Source organism: Falco biarmicus, chromosome 17, assembly GCF_023638135.1.
Source record: "Falco biarmicus isolate bFalBia1 chromosome 17, bFalBia1.pri, whole genome shotgun sequence".
Taxonomy (NCBI): domain Eukaryota; kingdom Metazoa; phylum Chordata; class Aves; order Falconiformes; family Falconidae; genus Falco; species Falco biarmicus.
Window position 1 is genome coordinate 4882316 of NC_079304.1, and position 16706 is coordinate 4899021.

Below are 16706 nucleotides of genomic sequence, written 5' to 3' on the forward strand. Positions count from 1 at the left end.
GCGAGCAGCCTGTTCCTGATTCCAGCTTTCCAGCATGCTGCTTTTATCCATACCCAGCCACTCAGGCGGCTCGGGATTTTGCTGGAAAGGCAAACTACCCCAAATACAATTAAATGAGGACTCCCCCCGGTGTAGTACCGTAAGCTGGTAGGCCTCAGTGTCATGAAAAGCTTCAAATCAGTGAAGCAAGAGGCTCTTGGAGTGTTGCACACCCTTCCCACTGCTAAGGGGTGTACAAACTTAAAACACCAGGTCTTCTGCCCTTTCCGAAAGGCAAAAGCTTCCCCATGTTCGTGCTTCAAAGCCAGAATGTTTGATGAAAGCCCTGAAGTCCCATAGTCATTCTCAGGCTGCTCTGCCAAGATCTCCTAAATTTGCTTTCACGGTTTTCGTTGTGCCGTGGTTTGAAAGAGATAGGGAATTGTAAGGGCTTACTGGGCTTCTTCCTTAAAATGGGATGACTGTATTGAGAGCTCAAAAATGTTTGAGGGAGATTTTGAATGCTGAGATGTGTACAGATTGAAATTCTGGTCTAAAGAGGTGGTTAAAACCTGCTTTGAAAATGAGGTAAGATCAGGGTGCTAACACTGCTGAATCTGAAGCACAGGAGCAGACAGCAGTGAGTCCCTCACTGGGCATCTGGTGTCTGTGGAAGCTGGGGAGGGCAAAAGGCTGTGGATGATAGTGAACCTTGTGACTTTTGGGACCTGGAGGAAGATGACCGAGATGAGTAAGTTTGTGTCATGTGGAAGAAATACTGAAAACGTAAATTGTCTTGTGGATTTTGTTGTAGCTCAAGTCCTCGGGCTGCTGCTGTCTTTGGGGTCTCAGCCTGCCAGTGCATCAGCCTGGCTGAAAATGCTAGCTTGAGAAATTCCCAATCTCTTCCATTAATCCTAGCCACCTATTCCTGTCTTCGCACCCAAGTTGCTGGTCCTCAGTCCTGTTACAGCTGTGGGGCTGTGCTGTAAATGGGATCACTGAAATCATCCAGGTTAAAAATAACACTCGGGGGGAGGGGAGCGGTGGCTTTTTAAGCCAGCATTGCTGCTGAGGAGAGAGTAGTATTGAACAGCAGCCTTGAAAACTTAGGTTAAATCGAGCAACAACGAGCATTTGGAGGCTTCTTGTGGAGCTGGTACTCGGTTTGCAGATACTAGTCCTGTGGAGGTGTTTTTAATATTGTTTGCTGTTCAGGGGATTGCTCAATGAATTCCTAGAGCAATGGATACCACCTGACAATGCGAAATCCTGGACTTTCCTACCAGCTGAGGGCATGTGTTAAGGAAGAACACTGATCTGTCAGGTTCAAGGTTGTAAAAAACTCTTGTTCACATCGTGGTGAGCTGATCTGATGTTCCCAGGGTAGAGAGAATTCAAAAAAATGTAGGGCGAGGTTTTTAAAACATATCTAAAGTATCTATCTTTGTTTTTAAATAACTTCTACCAACCATAGACTGAAAAATCATGAGGCCACATCCCAGCTGCATGCAAGCAAGTACAGGAGAGGTGTAGGAAGGTGTGTGGGGTGAGTGTTCTCATGCTTGTCTCGAGTTTCTGGAGAAGTTTACTGTGGCTGCCAGTGTCCAAAGCATGCTAAAGGCACATTCCAGAAAATTAGAGGGTGGCTATTCTGCACCTTAATGGAGAGAAGAATAACCAGCTCACCTACAGTACTAGGTAGACAGGATACTTTTTGGACAAGGGAATGGCTTATCTAGCAGAAAACTAGTAAATGTTAGCATGTTCTTATTGAGCTGGAATTAAATCCAGAAAATAAATCATTTGTGTGCTTTTAGATCCGGTTGGTTAATTAAGGACCTGTTGGCCGTTTCTGCTAGCACCTTGTAATAAGGTGGAGTGCAGCTCATCAGAGGCATTCTGTTTTCAGCACATGTGAGAGCTTTGGCATGCATCGTACAGTCATCAAGGTGAAAGTGATTTTATTTTAAGACAATTTGAATTTTCCAGATTTTGGGTAGGGAAATGCATGCACTGCCTCCTCTGGAAGATCCAGGTATTGCTTTTTATAACCAATCAAGAATTATTAGTCCCTCTGCTCCATTCCAGTATAATAATGGCTGGGCAAGCGATAATCCGCACCAAGTACTTAAATCAGTGATGCTTTCTGACCTGTGGTGTGAGTACTTGAACTCTGACACCGGAATAAATAATGATTAATCACAGAATTAGGAAAACTTTTCATTATGTACATCAAAAGTATTTGTTTGCTTTCTTATTTTGCATCTTTAATAGCAAACTGGAGTTAGCGAAGGCTGTGATATTTAGTCAAGGTATTGCAAATAAACCCTTGATCAGTCAGTTTGTGTTTCTCACTCTCAGCCATTAAATAGGATTTGGCAGCCCTCTGTGTAGAATTTTGGTGAGTCTTTTGACTTGAGCACCAAGGCCTGAAGAAATTTTAAGGAACCTTCTAGTCTTGCCTTTGGGGCAGTACACTTGTGTTGGCTTTTGTAAGTATAAATAACTTAACAAAACATTTTGTCTTTATGCCACAATAAAGAATATTATGCTTATATAGCAGCTTCAAATAAGCTTCAGAGGATAAAACCATTTATGATTCAAGAGACGAGGCTGTTGCTTCGGTGTCAGCAGTGACCAGGCTGATTTCAAAGCCTTAAAAAGAAATGTTACATGTTTGTAGTTTATTGTGGCACTTCTGGTTTTCAGGTTAGGGAATTGGCCCCTCTGTTTAGTATTTGTTGTTCCTTGATAAAGGAACGATACTGAATCTTCTGTCTTAATAGTGCAATTTCAGAGCCTTTTGAAACCACGCTTGTTATGTATCTGGTAACCTGCGTATTAAGTTTGGTCCAGTTACTCAAGACTTTTAAATGATGTAAATAATTGTCATATAAATATTTTTGAAGTCTGTAGAGTTGTGTAACAATCATGCAAACTGATAGTATATAACTGCCATTTTTCACGATAAAAACCCCAAAAGTCCTTAAATGAACTATTTCACAAAGAACCCTTATCACAACTAGGACAAAACGTGGTTGTGGGAGAATTGGATACTACATGTCAGTAGCAGATCGGGAGCTGAAAAAGTTGCCTGCTCACAATCCTGTGTTCACTCTGCCAGTTATGTCATATTCTAGCATTTAAAACTGTTGATTTGTTGGGGGTGTGTGGATGTTTCTGAATGAGCACAATTCAGATTTTTTTTTTTTTAAATAGTTCATCCACTTTATTCTTCTGTTAGCTTGAGATTTAATTATTATAACCCGGATTCTCAGGGTCTGGTTATCAGTGCAGTGCACTCATATTACTCAGTGTCTAGGTCAACTTTTTTTCCATTCTGTTTTTGACTCCTGGGAGGCCTAATGGAGGGCTGGAACAAAGAGGGGATGTGGGGCTGTTCATGTTCTTCAGCATCGTACTGGAAAGGCAAACATGAGTAACTAGCAACAGAAACAATCATTTGGCTCCCAAAGTTCAACGGTTCTTTTAAGCTTCTAAATGAATGTTTTTAGCGCTGTTGCGGCTCCAAACGATCACCTGTCCAGCACAGGGTGTAGTGCTGCAGAGTTTCAGGAAGGTGCATGGCTGTCTTCTAACTTCCTGGTATTTACCTCTAGGTAAACTACCTTCTTTGGAGAGTGTTGGTGGGGTGATTCATTTCTTTCATTGAACCCTACAGTGAGGTGTTCCTTGGTTGCAAAGCAACCTATCGTTAAAGAATTTACAACCTGATGTAAATGGCTGTTTTAAATATCTTTTTGCAGTCTCTTTAATGTCTGAAGGATACTCTGTTATATTTAGCAATGTTTAACCTGTATCTGTTGCTTTTTATAGGTTAATTATGCAGTATCTGCTAGACTAAAGAATATGTAGTCTTCTGATCCTGCTGCATGCCAGTTAAAGGTTAATTGTGACACTCTTGCATGTAAAGCTTGAAAAATTAAGCTTAATGGGTGTAGTATTTGTGCTCAGTATCTCCTGCATGGAGGGTGAAGTCATCTAGTGTAACTACATGGTCATGTTATCCACCATTGCAACTTACATTTTCAGCACATGCAATTAAATCTGAATTTGAGTGTTAAAGGTGCATGCTGAGTGTCCAAGCCTGGCACTTCAAAATCAGGAGCTTAGGGCTCTCTTGGTGTATCCTTACGCCACCAGTTTGAAAAAAATAGGGATGCCTTTGCTCTTCTCCCCCACAGAAAGGCTTCTTGCAGTTCTGTAATTCATAAGGCTGAGATGATTGCATTGATCATAGTTACGAAGGGATTTGCTTGTCTGTGTGAATTTGACACCTCTGAAGTATGTGTGACTGCTGCCTATGAATGTTAGCTGCATGCTCTTTGGAATGAAGCGATTTTTTTCCAGTGGGCCAATTAGTCGTGGCATTGGTAATTTTGCTGCTTGGTTACCATAATTTGCTCAAGGTGCAGATTAATAAAACTCCTTATTCCTTTTCTCACTGAAGTTTTGAATTCTTAAAAAGATACATCCTAGAACATAACTGAGGTAATTTTAGTTGTGTGGAGTAAAAAATGCTAAACGCATACATTCTTGTTATAATGCCACATTTAGAAAAGGACTCTGAAGCTGAGTGACAAGATTTTGAATATCTAGTCTTATAAATGGCTCTAGAGAATTAGTTTTGACTATAGGAGATGTCTTTTGGTGCACCTCATTCTGTATTTCAGGTAGGCTGACATTCTACTGAAGCTCTTCAAATTCTTGTTTCTAACATCCTATAAAGCTTTTTCCATCAAGTCCTTTCCTGCTGTGATAACTGGTGAAAATCAAAAGCTTTACATCATCTTTGAGTCCTATTTGGCAGAGCCAAATAATTAGCCTTTTTAGCTCTTCTGTCAAATGATGTTACCTTGGAAAACTTCTTGCAGGAACTTAAGCTGTTATCCCCTATTGGGTGAGATTTTTTCCTTCCCAGAAACAAGTGCTGAGCACAAATGTGGATATGTAGGGCGTGGGGAAGTGTGTGTTGTCTTGTCTAACGGCAGGTTACTGACACAGTTAAAACATCTTCAAGGTCTGCAGTTTTATTACAGGGCAGACCTGCTTGTAGTATCTATGTCTGGCTAATCTAATAGGTATTTGAATTCTCATTAATGTTACCAGAGTTTCATTAAAAGCAGCAGGTTTAAAGTTTTGAAACGTTCCTTCATTCCGGATATTGGTCTTAGTTCATCTGCTGATTTAAGCGTGTCAGCCTTATGGCGAAACTACTTTCATTGTGGTCATTTGTAGCTTGCTGTGGCCTTGATTAACCACCTCTTGTCGAAGAGTAAATTTATTATATTATAGAGCAAGGTGAAGCAGGGTGACAGTTTGCATATTGACAACTTTGTATGTAATTGGTCATACCTTATGCAGTGAGATGCTTTTTTGCCTTTTAATATGATTGCATTCATGAAAAGCACTGCATGAGCGGAATATCTGTCTTCCAAAACATAGTATTAGCAGCAATGTAAAAGCAGTTTCAAGGTATCGCTTACAGTAAAACACACACATGCATCTTCATGATGTACGTGGTCTTGTAAGCATGAGGCTGTCAGTTCTTGTGAGATAAAATGGTTTTAAGTTAAGTGTGCTGGCTGGTTTATAGTTTTGTTTTGGTTTTGTTCTTACAGGTGTATCTGCACCGTCATTACTTTTAGTGGATCAGAGGAAGGAGGCTCATGCTAGAGCCTATGTACCAACATGAAAACACTTTTTTTCTTTTTTTCCACACTGAATTAAATTGAGAGCCTCTTAAGTGTGGTGTGCCAGTACACTGTCAGTAGTCATATCTGCACACTGAATTTTGCCCTTTGTTTTTTGGGAGTTGGAGGATAAGCAGTTTTAAGGCTACTGGTTCACTCAGGCCTTTTAAATGTTTTCTAGTTTGTTGCTCTGTTTTGTAAAGCCAGCTTGATATTTGTAGCAGGTAGGGGAAAAAAATCTAAAAATAGGTAATTGCCTTTCTAAGGAGCCTCTGAAGTTGTCCCTGCTTAAACCTAAACTTTCTTATTTTGCAGGCACAGTGCCGAAAATTCTTCTGTCCTCAGAAGAGGTTGTTTTTTAAAGACCAATCCTATTGTTAAACCCAGTATTGTCTGCAATTTGGACAGTTCTTTATGCATCTTGAATTCTTAATCCAGAGAGATTTGGATTTGTAGATTGAATAAAGGTCTCTATGAGACATTTATAAAAAGCCTTTCTCGTTCTGATTTTTCTGTGTTTTAGAAGACCTTGAAAAACCCCAAACCCTAATATTGTGATGAAAACTGCTGGGCTTTGATCTTAGGTTTTGGGAAATGTTGTAATCCTTTAGTTTCATGCACACCAGATTAGAGGGGGGAAAAAAAATATTTTTTCAGATTGTGAATCTTTTACTAGAAATCTAACCTGTGTCACTCCTGCTGTTACACTTGCTTCTTTTATGCTTTGCAAGCATGTTGTTTTTAGAATCAGGTTAAATTTATTAGGTAACATTGTTTTGGTTTTATTACTATAAAGAGGCAACGTGGTGAAAACAAGGCAGCTCTTCTGTACTGGTCTGTAAGACACCCTGCTGCAGGGTGACTGACAGGCAGGATTTGGAAAGGTTCACTAATAGTTATGCTTGTCAAAAAGTATAAGCCCTTACCTAATATTTATTATACAAACAGTTCTGTTTAAGGATTTGCTTCAGAAGTGAAGTTGGTGGCTGAGGTTAGAATGAAACTTCTGAGTTAGGTTTGTCTTGTTAACCATCCACCATGGGGGTTGGCTTTCCTTGGAGTATCTGGTATTAGCCCTTTGGTTAACAGATTATTAGACTAGATGCACTGTTCTTATGATGTGGGTAAGCCTATTAAGTTGTACATTTAAATTTCTTAAGCCTCTCTTATCACTGACTGGACTTCAGTTTGGCTTTTATGTACACAATGACTAAGGAACCATTCCTTCAGCAAGCCTAGGCAGAACGGCTTAGGACTGAATATCTGCTTCCATTTACTCATCTGGCGTAGATACTGGCTCCTTTATGGTGGAGGGATAAGTATCCGCTTCAACTATGACACTTTAGCTTATTATTTTGGCTTTACTTGTGATAAATGCATTTACATTCAGATGCTTGAATGGTGAGCTGTTGCACGCATGCAGAGCAATTTGCTGATTGTGTGACAGGGCAAAGCTCTTCATTTGTGGGAGCCAGTTTCCATCACAGAGAGGTCCGGTTGGCTGCTACTGTGTTCAAACATGGATAGTGATGGGTACGGGCATTAATAAAGCATTTTAAACTTACAATAGTGAAAAACCAAGGAAGGGATATGTCTTTCTACTCTAAGGAACTTACTGTCTGGGGTAGGAAGCAGTTCCTTTGTGCATATGTTAAACTTCAGTTGGCTGTTATAGAAATTCTTGCTCCTTTATTTAAGGAACTGGTGTTGTCTACTGCCAAAAATTGTATCCTGGACTAGCAGGATTACCAGCTCAATCCAGTGCGATGATTCTAGTGGTTTCAGCCATAAGTTTCTAAATAATTCCTAGTTTAATTCCCAAATATTTTACCCCTTTGTAATTAATTGATATTTAATTTGAATTCCTCTGTATTCAAGCGCTTGCATCCAAATAGAAATCTGGCACAGCGAGACAGTTTATTACTACGCTGGGAGCTGGCCACTTGTTAAATAAAGCAAAGTGTGTGTAGCCAAGAGCTGGCAGAAGGAAAGCTTTCAGGAAAATGTAAAGGCAAATGTCTTGGCAGATGTTTTCAACCTAAGAAGTTCTTATAGAGTCGACAGTTTAGAACACAGTACCATAGGTTGTATTTCTGATCATCTCTGAATGATGCAAGTTTGCATTCAGAGGCTTTTACTATAGTCTCCTGTAGGTCATCTCTAAAAGGAAGCTTACAGGCTCTCTATTTTTATTGGTCTTGGATTCCCAGGCATGTACAAGGGCCCTATTGTCAAGCTTTCATACCAATTTTTAACAGGCAGTTCATTCCCTTAAATAATTTACAGTGTTGATAAGTAGGCCTAGATGACTTGAACATGATTCAAGTATGCGTGTTCGGAACAAACGAGAGCAGTCGGTGGAATATAGTTTTCTTTTTTTACCACTCTTGAGGCCTAAATTTTATTGCAAACACTTGATGATGGAGGGCTCTTCAGATTAAAGGGAGGTGGGAAGGGAGCTCAAGGGGGTAGGGAACACTATTTCTTCTTAATGCTCGTCAAATTTCTCTTCCAGGTGAAACAGGCAACCAACCAAATTGTGATGAACTGTGCTGACATTGACATTATTACAGCTTCCTATGCGCCAGAAGGAGATGAAGGTAGGATTGCTTTTTTGTTGGAGTTTTTATGTGTCAATCCGCTTCATTTCTGACATGAGGTGCTGTTGCCAACAGTTAACAACTTTGATTGCAAAATTACATAATAGTGTGGTAAGCTAACCTACCCCTAGAAGCCAAAACTAACCTTCATGCTCTTCTCATCACTACCATTTTCATTAGATTTTAAAAAGTCACCTGAAGGTTCCATGAAGTCTGTGTTCTACTCCATCATGCCTGAGCGTTGTAGGCATAAGGATGTCTGACTGTTTTTACATGATTATCTTGATACCAGATAACTCTGGGAGAACATGATCTGTACCTATGGACTTTGTAATATTGACAAAATCTGTGACAAGGGCTTAGATAAGGAATGCATCAGTAATGGCCTGCAGTAGGAAATACTCATTGAGAGGGAAGGATTTGCAAAAGTGCAGAAGACAATTGACATGTAGCAAGATGTTCAGAGTGTAGGGCACCACTGAAAAAGGTGATTGTGTAGAGGAGACGACTTGGATCCAGTTCAGTCAAAGGGTGAAAGTTACTGGAGAAATTGAAGAAGCAGTACCTGTTTGTAACACATAGTTACAGTCATTGACATCTTCTCCATTTATATTTTGAGGAGGTCTGGCAGATACAAAAAAAGTTTTAGCAGCTGAAGCATGAAGTGGTTGAGGCATGAAAAATAAGCTCCTGAAACAGAGTAATGGTCTAATAATGTGCAAATCCTTTCTGGTTTTTATGGAGCCTTTGCTATTTCAAGTACAGTAGCTATTTGGTCTGCTGCATATGACTGTTTCTTAAGTCCTTCAGATGACAAAAGGCTCTGCGGAGCTTCCCTTTCTGTGCGGAAAATGCCACAGTGATGTCATGGAGCACTTTAAAACCATGATTGTGAATTAAAAGCGTGATCTTGATGATAGGAGAAAAGCGTTCCTTTGATTGGCTTCAGACTCCTCTAGTATGCTTATGTAACAACTGAGTAAAGTTTGAGACAAGGGCTGTGTTTGAACACCTGAAGAAGAAAAAAAATAATCTTTATTTTCTTTGGTAGGGACAATTTCAGTTCTTTTTGCAGTGACGTTCTCCTACGGCTAATAGATTCTTATGTGACAAGTGGAACACCTGCAGTGAGTCTTGGCATTTAAATTGGTTTGACCTCTTTTAATTTAGTATTAAAGAAACCAGGGGGCTGCTTAAGTGCAGTTGAGAGCAGCTGAGCGGTGCTTGGATGGTTGGGGAGCTCTGTCCTAAGGAAGCAGCGTTCGGTGGGTGTGTTGTGGAAAAGTAGAGCTCACTGCAGGAAGCGCAGTCGCAGCGAGAGAGGGCGGCAGAGAAGAGAATTACCCAAGAGCCTGGAGCCTGGCCACCGACTTTCGATAGTGAAAGAATAGAGCGCTGTTTCCTATGTGCTGGATTCGGGCTCCTGGGTTGTACCCTGGTGCTCCAGTCCTGCTGCCGTTAGTGATCTTTAGTTGATTGGATGCACTGTGTTGCTAAGCGCTCTTTGGAGCTATTTCTTATACTGAGTAATGAGGCGATAACGAGAGTTATGCTAATAGCAGAGTGTGCTTGGAGTCTGTGCCATCTACTACTGTGCCATAGGCCCAAACCACCTATTAATTTTTTATTTTGTCATTGACATTGAAAAAATGAAAATAAATGGAAAAGGTACCTAGGAATACAGTCTCTTTCAAGTCAAATCAGGAAAAATAAATAAAATAGAGATAATCTCTATTTCAGTGTGTTATCTTTGTTTTCAGAGCTAATTTCCCTGTCATAGGGGTCTGTTTTTCTATTCTTTAACAGTGATATACTCTCCTTGTAACCTCAAATAGTAAATTAATAATAAATTAATTAATAGTAAAGCTTCATGGAGACTTAAAACCAAGTACATGGGAACTGAGTTTCTGTGGCTTAAATTCCTTCATTCAGATTTTTCAGATAGCTGTGAATGTGGCACTCTGGACACAGAGGAACACGAGTACAGCACTCTGGCTATAGTATAGACATTCACCTCTCAACTGTTGTGTTGTAAATACTTGAGGCACAGTTTTGTTGCGTGTTTATTATAATTATACTCAGGCTTCATGGGGTTAAAACATCTTTCAGTTTGGTAAACTGCCAACTAGTATAATGGCTTTGGAAGTAAAATTGCATGAAATTGGCAGACTATTTGCTGGCACCTGTTGATACAGATCAAGTCAGTCTTACTAATGCTTCTATTGTGCACAGCTTTTGGATGGTAATTGTATAACTGGTCTCAAAAACAGAGCACGAAACACAGCCCAATGAACTAACAGAAATATCGGCCAGATCACTTGGATTTAGTTACTTAGGTGAGCCTCGTACCAATTACCCATATAGTATCTTTGAAAACGGGTGAGAAGTGAGTGATGCTTTCTCCTTTAAAGGCTCTGGTGAAGAATCGTTACCTCTTTTAGTTCTGTACCTCAGTGAGGAAGAATTTGCCTCACACTTGTCTGTAAATGTGAGACAAAAGATAATCGGTCACTTACGTTCTTTCAAGTGTAGTTCTGTTCCAAAAAGCAGCTGTGTAAAAGAGACCTCCTTGTTCAACAGATACCTTTCACCTTGTTTATGGAGTAATTTGTTGACTTTTGTGCAGATAGTTTGTTCTTTTCCTAGTAATTCTTGTTAGTCTTGAGTGCCTACTGCGCTGTGGCTTGTACAACAGAAATCTTAGCTAAAACTGTGGGCTGTGTTTTCCCTCCCCTCACATTCACTCTTCTAAAGATGGATACAACAGAGGGTAGAACTTGGTATTTGGAATTTTAATGCAGATTTGCCAGGAAATCAGATTGTTGCCCAATATTTGACAGGAAGCTGAGGGAGGATCTCTGAAGTTTTAAAGTCAAAGTAAAGAAAAATTTGCTGCGTAATTCACAATTAAATAATAGTGAATAATAAACTAGGAGAGATTGCTTACGCAGTGATTTGGAGTAGAAAGATTCTCTTTTTCGTTGTAAAACTGGTGTAGTGGTTGTAACTGGAGGTTGTGGATTTGCTGTTTGTGCCAGGTATGCTGTAATGGAACAAAGCTACTCAAAAGGCTGAGTTTTCCGTTGCTGCGTTTATGCCTGACTCCTCCCTCTAATTATAATGAGCAATTGTTTTTGTTTTTTCCAGCTAGTTTTTAAGCATTTGTAGTCAAATGTTTTGAGTGCAGCCTTAGTGTTTAGGTGTGCACGTGCTCTACTATGTTTTGTCCCAAGTAGTTGACTTTGCTCAGCTAAATGAAGAACTGAAAAGGCATTCCTAAGCGAGTTGGTTCTTAAATTCAGTTTTAGGGGATTGAGTTTCATGCTTTCTGAATGCTAAGTAGTTTGAGCTTCCTGTAAATTTCTCTTTTAAGGACCTGTGAAATAGTGATAGAGTCATAATCAGTGAATTACATTGTCTTTAGTTTGGGAAGCTTTTCAGATACTGGGGGATCTGAAGCAGCTTCTTTAAATTTAGAGTTGCTTGGAGGGTTGTGATTGGCAATTTTGCATAGAAAATTACAAGCAACCATAGTGGTGTTTGTTTAGCATATGTAGTCGAGTGAACTTTGATCTGTACTTCAACCTTTAAAAGATTTTAAGGCCGGAACTCATTATTTTAGTCTTTTCCTTCATAGTATGGTAGGGACATGCTTGGATGGTAGTGCTGGATGCTAGTTATACCAGAGTCTCACTGATGCTTAAAAACAACAAGAAAAGGTCAGTAATGCTTATGGAAAGCTAAGCAGTGTGACCAAAGTGTGTCTAAGCAGTGCTTTCCCTTGGCCTGGGAGCACTCCCATTCCACGGTGATCGTCAGGCAGTCTGAAATCATGCTGCCATGGAAAGGGACAATGACGCGTGTCCTCCCTCCCTTCCTCCTGTTGGCATTCACATTTTCACTATTGAGCAGCCATGTGGATCAGGAAACTGCACGGGCTGAAAACTGCCTCTACAAGGGTGGGGGGGAAGAAGGCAGCAGCTTGGAGAGTGATAATCTTCCTGATCCTGATGATTGTATCTGAGTGCCAATGGAAGGAAGGGAATGGGGACATGCAGCTGGGGCCAGATGTGAAAAATGAGACTACTGTCTGTGCCTGTAGCAGACTAGATTTAAGTCAGTTGTGAAACCTTTCTTTGTTGTAGAAAAGCTCGTCCTCATCCTTTCTTCTGGAGAGGACTTGATGTGACAGATTTTTTGACAGTACGTTTTTTTAAGGAGGCCTGGGCTGCCTTGGCATGGACAGGTTGGGAATATCTGATGTGTGAGAGCACTTCTGACTTCTTTAAAGGATTTTACAACTGCTGGTTTGAAACACATGAAAAGATGTGAAAGGGCTCGAAAGCATTAGCATTCTCAGGAATTTCATCAGCATAGTTCAGTGGCTAATGCTGAAGGAGGACAAGGTATTGCTATATCAACGTGTAGGTGTTTTAAGCTAACGTGTTTCATTTGCAGATAGAGCAGGCAGAGTGCACACAGTCACTGCAGCTCAGTTGATGAATGCAAGTTCATTGAGCCACCATACCTTAATTGCCTGTGACTTCTCCATGCCACGGAATGAGGGCTACTTGAAAAAAATTCCATTTCTTGCATTGGGCTTTGTCTTTACTTTGAAATACATGCACATCTGACAACTCCTAAAACCTCTGGCTAGGATCCACGCTCATAAGCATGTAATACAGAAATTTGGATCATTAATTGATGTATCAGTCTGATTATTGTGCAATTTCAAGTAGTACTCTGTAGAAGGACTGTAATTTAGTTAAAATGCTGTTGTAAAGTTTGATATGCAGTGCTCTGAGTTTGGGAGGCTTGCTAGATCTGATTTTTGTGCATTTTTTTTCCCAAAGACATGGAGCACTAGCAGCTTTTTATTTTCTCGTGCGACTTGGTCCAGACTGCGTACTAATGTGCTAGTGATTAACTTCCAACCTTGCAGTGCCAAAATCTCCAAAGTTAGTAGGCTGCCAAAATTGTGTTGTTCTCTTCAGGAGCTTTTGTATTCAATGCTGTTAGGAATTCAGACAGCCTTTTACTGCAATTACATCTTTGTTATAAGCAGTTCTCTTAAGCTCTAACAAAAAGTATTGTTGATGGCTTTCCATGGTTCTTTTGCTCTGGATTAAATTATTGGCACTGAATAGTCAGTTAAAAAAAATAATATAACTTTGACTCTTTCATTTATATTCTGCTGTTTTGGAAATTGATATATAAGCAGCTGCTTTTAGAATTGCAAAAAATTGCTGGAGATGAGCATGGAAAGACACTCTTCTAGACACCAAGTCCCCAGTGAGTACACGTCTTGTGAAGCTGTAAATGAGTTGTTACCTTTTGTCTGAGGTGTGCTCTTGCCGTTGCTTTGAAGGTGCCTCAGAAGCTAGCTGTCGCGGCAAGTGGGGCAGTCACGGGCTAAGACCAGACTCTTCGGCCTCCTTTAGTGGAGATTGTGATGAGCATGTGCTGGGAAGCACAGCATTGCTCTTGAGATGGCTGCTTCCAGCCTATTTAAGTTGTAACTTGCTTAAACCTTGTTTCTAATGTTAGGGTAATTGGGATCTAACACTGTCAAATTAAGGTTGAGAAGCTCTTTGGAAACAAGGTTGCTTTCTGCAATGTGGTAATATGTTTTCTCAGGCTGTTGCAAGCAGAGGAAGAAAACACCTGAAAGTCTTCACCTCCTTCTAGCACTGGTAACATTTACCAGTATCTTTCCTATGGTTTTCCTAGTACAAGTTAAAAAGGTTATAAAGTAGCAGAGCTACAAATTCAAATACACTTAGGAGGACTTCACATTTGGGAGAGGCGGAGGGCGAAATTTGATATTCATTGTCGACCTTTGGCAGAAGATCTGCATAACATGCATTCTTCTGTATTTCTCAGTTTCAGTAGGTTAGAACTATGATCTTGAAGTCATGGTGGTGTTTGTCTTTGGTATCAGGCTGTTTCCATTAGAAGTTGTAAAAAGATAAAAATGGTTTTGGTTTGCTGTGGTCATTTTAAAGTACGTGGGGGGAAGTGTTTCTGCATTCTTGTACTGATCTTTATCAGACATTTCTCAGGTTTTCATTTAGCCTCTGACCACAGGCTGACAGCTCAGCATCTGCAGGTTGTCCAGCAGTGGGATTCCTCCCAGGCAGGCTAACATAAATTTCTGACAGGTATTCAGCCCGTCCTTCCCTCAGACCGAGGTCACTCACATGCTGTTGCAGAACAACAGGTTTGCTGTCTGTTGAACTCTAAAGATAGCCAGGGTCAAAATTCATTGGATCCAAACGATGTAGTCGGCAATCAACCCTGCTCTCTGTTGCTGGGAAGCCCGCTTTCAGGCTCATATGTTGTACGTTAACATTGCTCCCCTGAATATCTTCTCTCGAGCTTTCTTATAACATCTCCTTTTCTGCCTCAGTATTCCCCAGAGTTATAAGAAGAAAACTAAACCTTTACTTTGTGTTGCTTGTTGTCCAACACTTGCTGGCACTCTGATATCCTTGGCGTGTATTCTGTTTAAATGGTCTATCTCATCTCTCTTATTTTTTTAAATCCTTGGAACTTCTCAGTACAGACCAGTAGTCTAAAGTTCTACTTGATCCTGTAAAGTTGGTTTTTTTCTTCAATTTGTTTCTGTATGTTTCCCTCCCTGCCCCCAGCTAGAATTGTTTTATTGTAAGGATTTATGTATTGCATACCCTAGCATGGTGGTTAACTCTGATTAAATGCTGAGCAGAGCACTGTGAAACCAGTAGTTAAGACTAATGCATTCATGCAGTTTTTGCATTTATGTTCTCTGTGAGCAGAGGTTGGTATTTAGTCTGACTGAAGGCTGAAATCATACTATTCCAGAATAAATAGCATTTTAAATTTTATTAAAAAAAACACCAAATTGTTTCCAGTTACTTTTGTTGCATATGCAACAAGTTAGCTGAACATCCTGTGAGTGTGCTTAGGCTGCCTCTGAAACAGAATACCTGGATTCTTGTCATGATACTTCAGTGTGGAAGGCGGGTCATTCTGTAAATTAAATTGTTGCTTCAAATAAACTTTGTCATTCAGAATTCCTGGTAATAAAGAAGTTGACATAGTGGTACATTTCTCTTTTAAGATGTTTATCTCTGTATCGCAGCACTTTCCATTATTCTTTTTTGTCCTTTTTTCTGTGACATTTGAAACTAGTGTCTTGTTCAGTAGATAACTGAGACTATTTACTGAATCTTTCTTCATGGGTCAATTTTGAAAGCACCCAAAAAGGTTGCTAGACTCTTGCTAGCATTTCCATATCCTAGGTGTGTGTTCCCTTCGATTTGCGTGGTGTAAGTGGGATGGGACAGGTAGCTGGTACTGGGAATGCATTTCCTGTGTCTTTCAAAATGATACTGAACTGCCAAACGTTTCTTGTATTTATAAATCTAGAATTATTCATCAGTATGTCTGCAGCGGAAAATGAATTGTTGTGTCCAGGCGTACCAAGTTTGGTAGTGCAGGATGCTGACATGTGGTAGAAAGCATTGCTTGTTTGTTTTGGTGTGGATTTGCATTTCTTAAAAATAGTTGGTTGTTGTGGTGGTAGTGTATAGAGTGGCATAGGTAGCAGAAGTTGCAAAGTGAGGTCCTACGTAGCTATTTTAGATATTTCTTTTGGTTGAAGGAGCATGGATGTGCATCACCTCGGATGCGGCGAGTGGGGCTGGATGAATTGGGAAGGAAGAAGCAACACCGGGTGTTCCCCTTGGCTCCACTTACTCTAGGCTGTAGGACAGTTTAATTCCTGTGTACCAGTTCCCTCCCCTCATCTATCTAGCTTGGCCTCCTAGTTCGGATGTTTGCATCTACAAATAGATCCAATGCTGTGTAAATGCCATACTGCTTAATATTCTGGTTGATTTTAGATGCTCTTGGGGAATGGTATATGAACTTCAAGGTAGGTCCCTGGTTTTGAGGACAAATTTTAAATAAAAAATCAACTTTGTGTTTTTCTTTGTGGTTAAAACCAAACAAACCCACCTTGCTGTGGATATTAGTGTGCTTTTCAAAGTGAGATCCACAAATTAGTTAAATCATAAGTATCCTGTTTGGACTAATCAATAACAATCCTGCTGCACTGATGTAAGCATTTAATATTAAGGGGGAGTTTTGTGCAATACTTTACCATTTGTCAGGATTGTAGGAGTTGTTACCAGCGTTCCTGGTGTTGTACAGGACATTGTTCTTACAGTAAACTGTACTTACTTACAGTTTAACAGTACAGTTTTCATTACTGAGCGCAGCAGATGACTTCCCTGCCACGTGCGAGTGCAGCATTCTGATGGACGGGAGGTGCGGTGGAGGTGGAGGGAGCATGGAGGTGGTGCTTTGAGTCTGGCTGTATCGTCTGGTGTAAATGTGGTAGATTGATTTGTCTGAAGCAAGATAA

At 40.2% G+C, this 16706-nt stretch overlaps 1 protein-coding gene across 1 annotated transcript in view; it reads left to right on the forward strand.

The window, feature by feature from the left end:
* Positions 1–16706, forward strand: part of NPEPPS (aminopeptidase puromycin sensitive) — a 39719-nt gene that overhangs the window by 1533 nt on the left and 21480 nt on the right. Inside the window, exon 2 of the mRNA XM_056362188.1 lies at positions 8212–8296. Within this exon, the coding sequence (XP_056218163.1) occupies positions 8212–8296 (85 nt within the window). The remainder of the gene's footprint in view (positions 1–8211; positions 8297–16706) is intronic.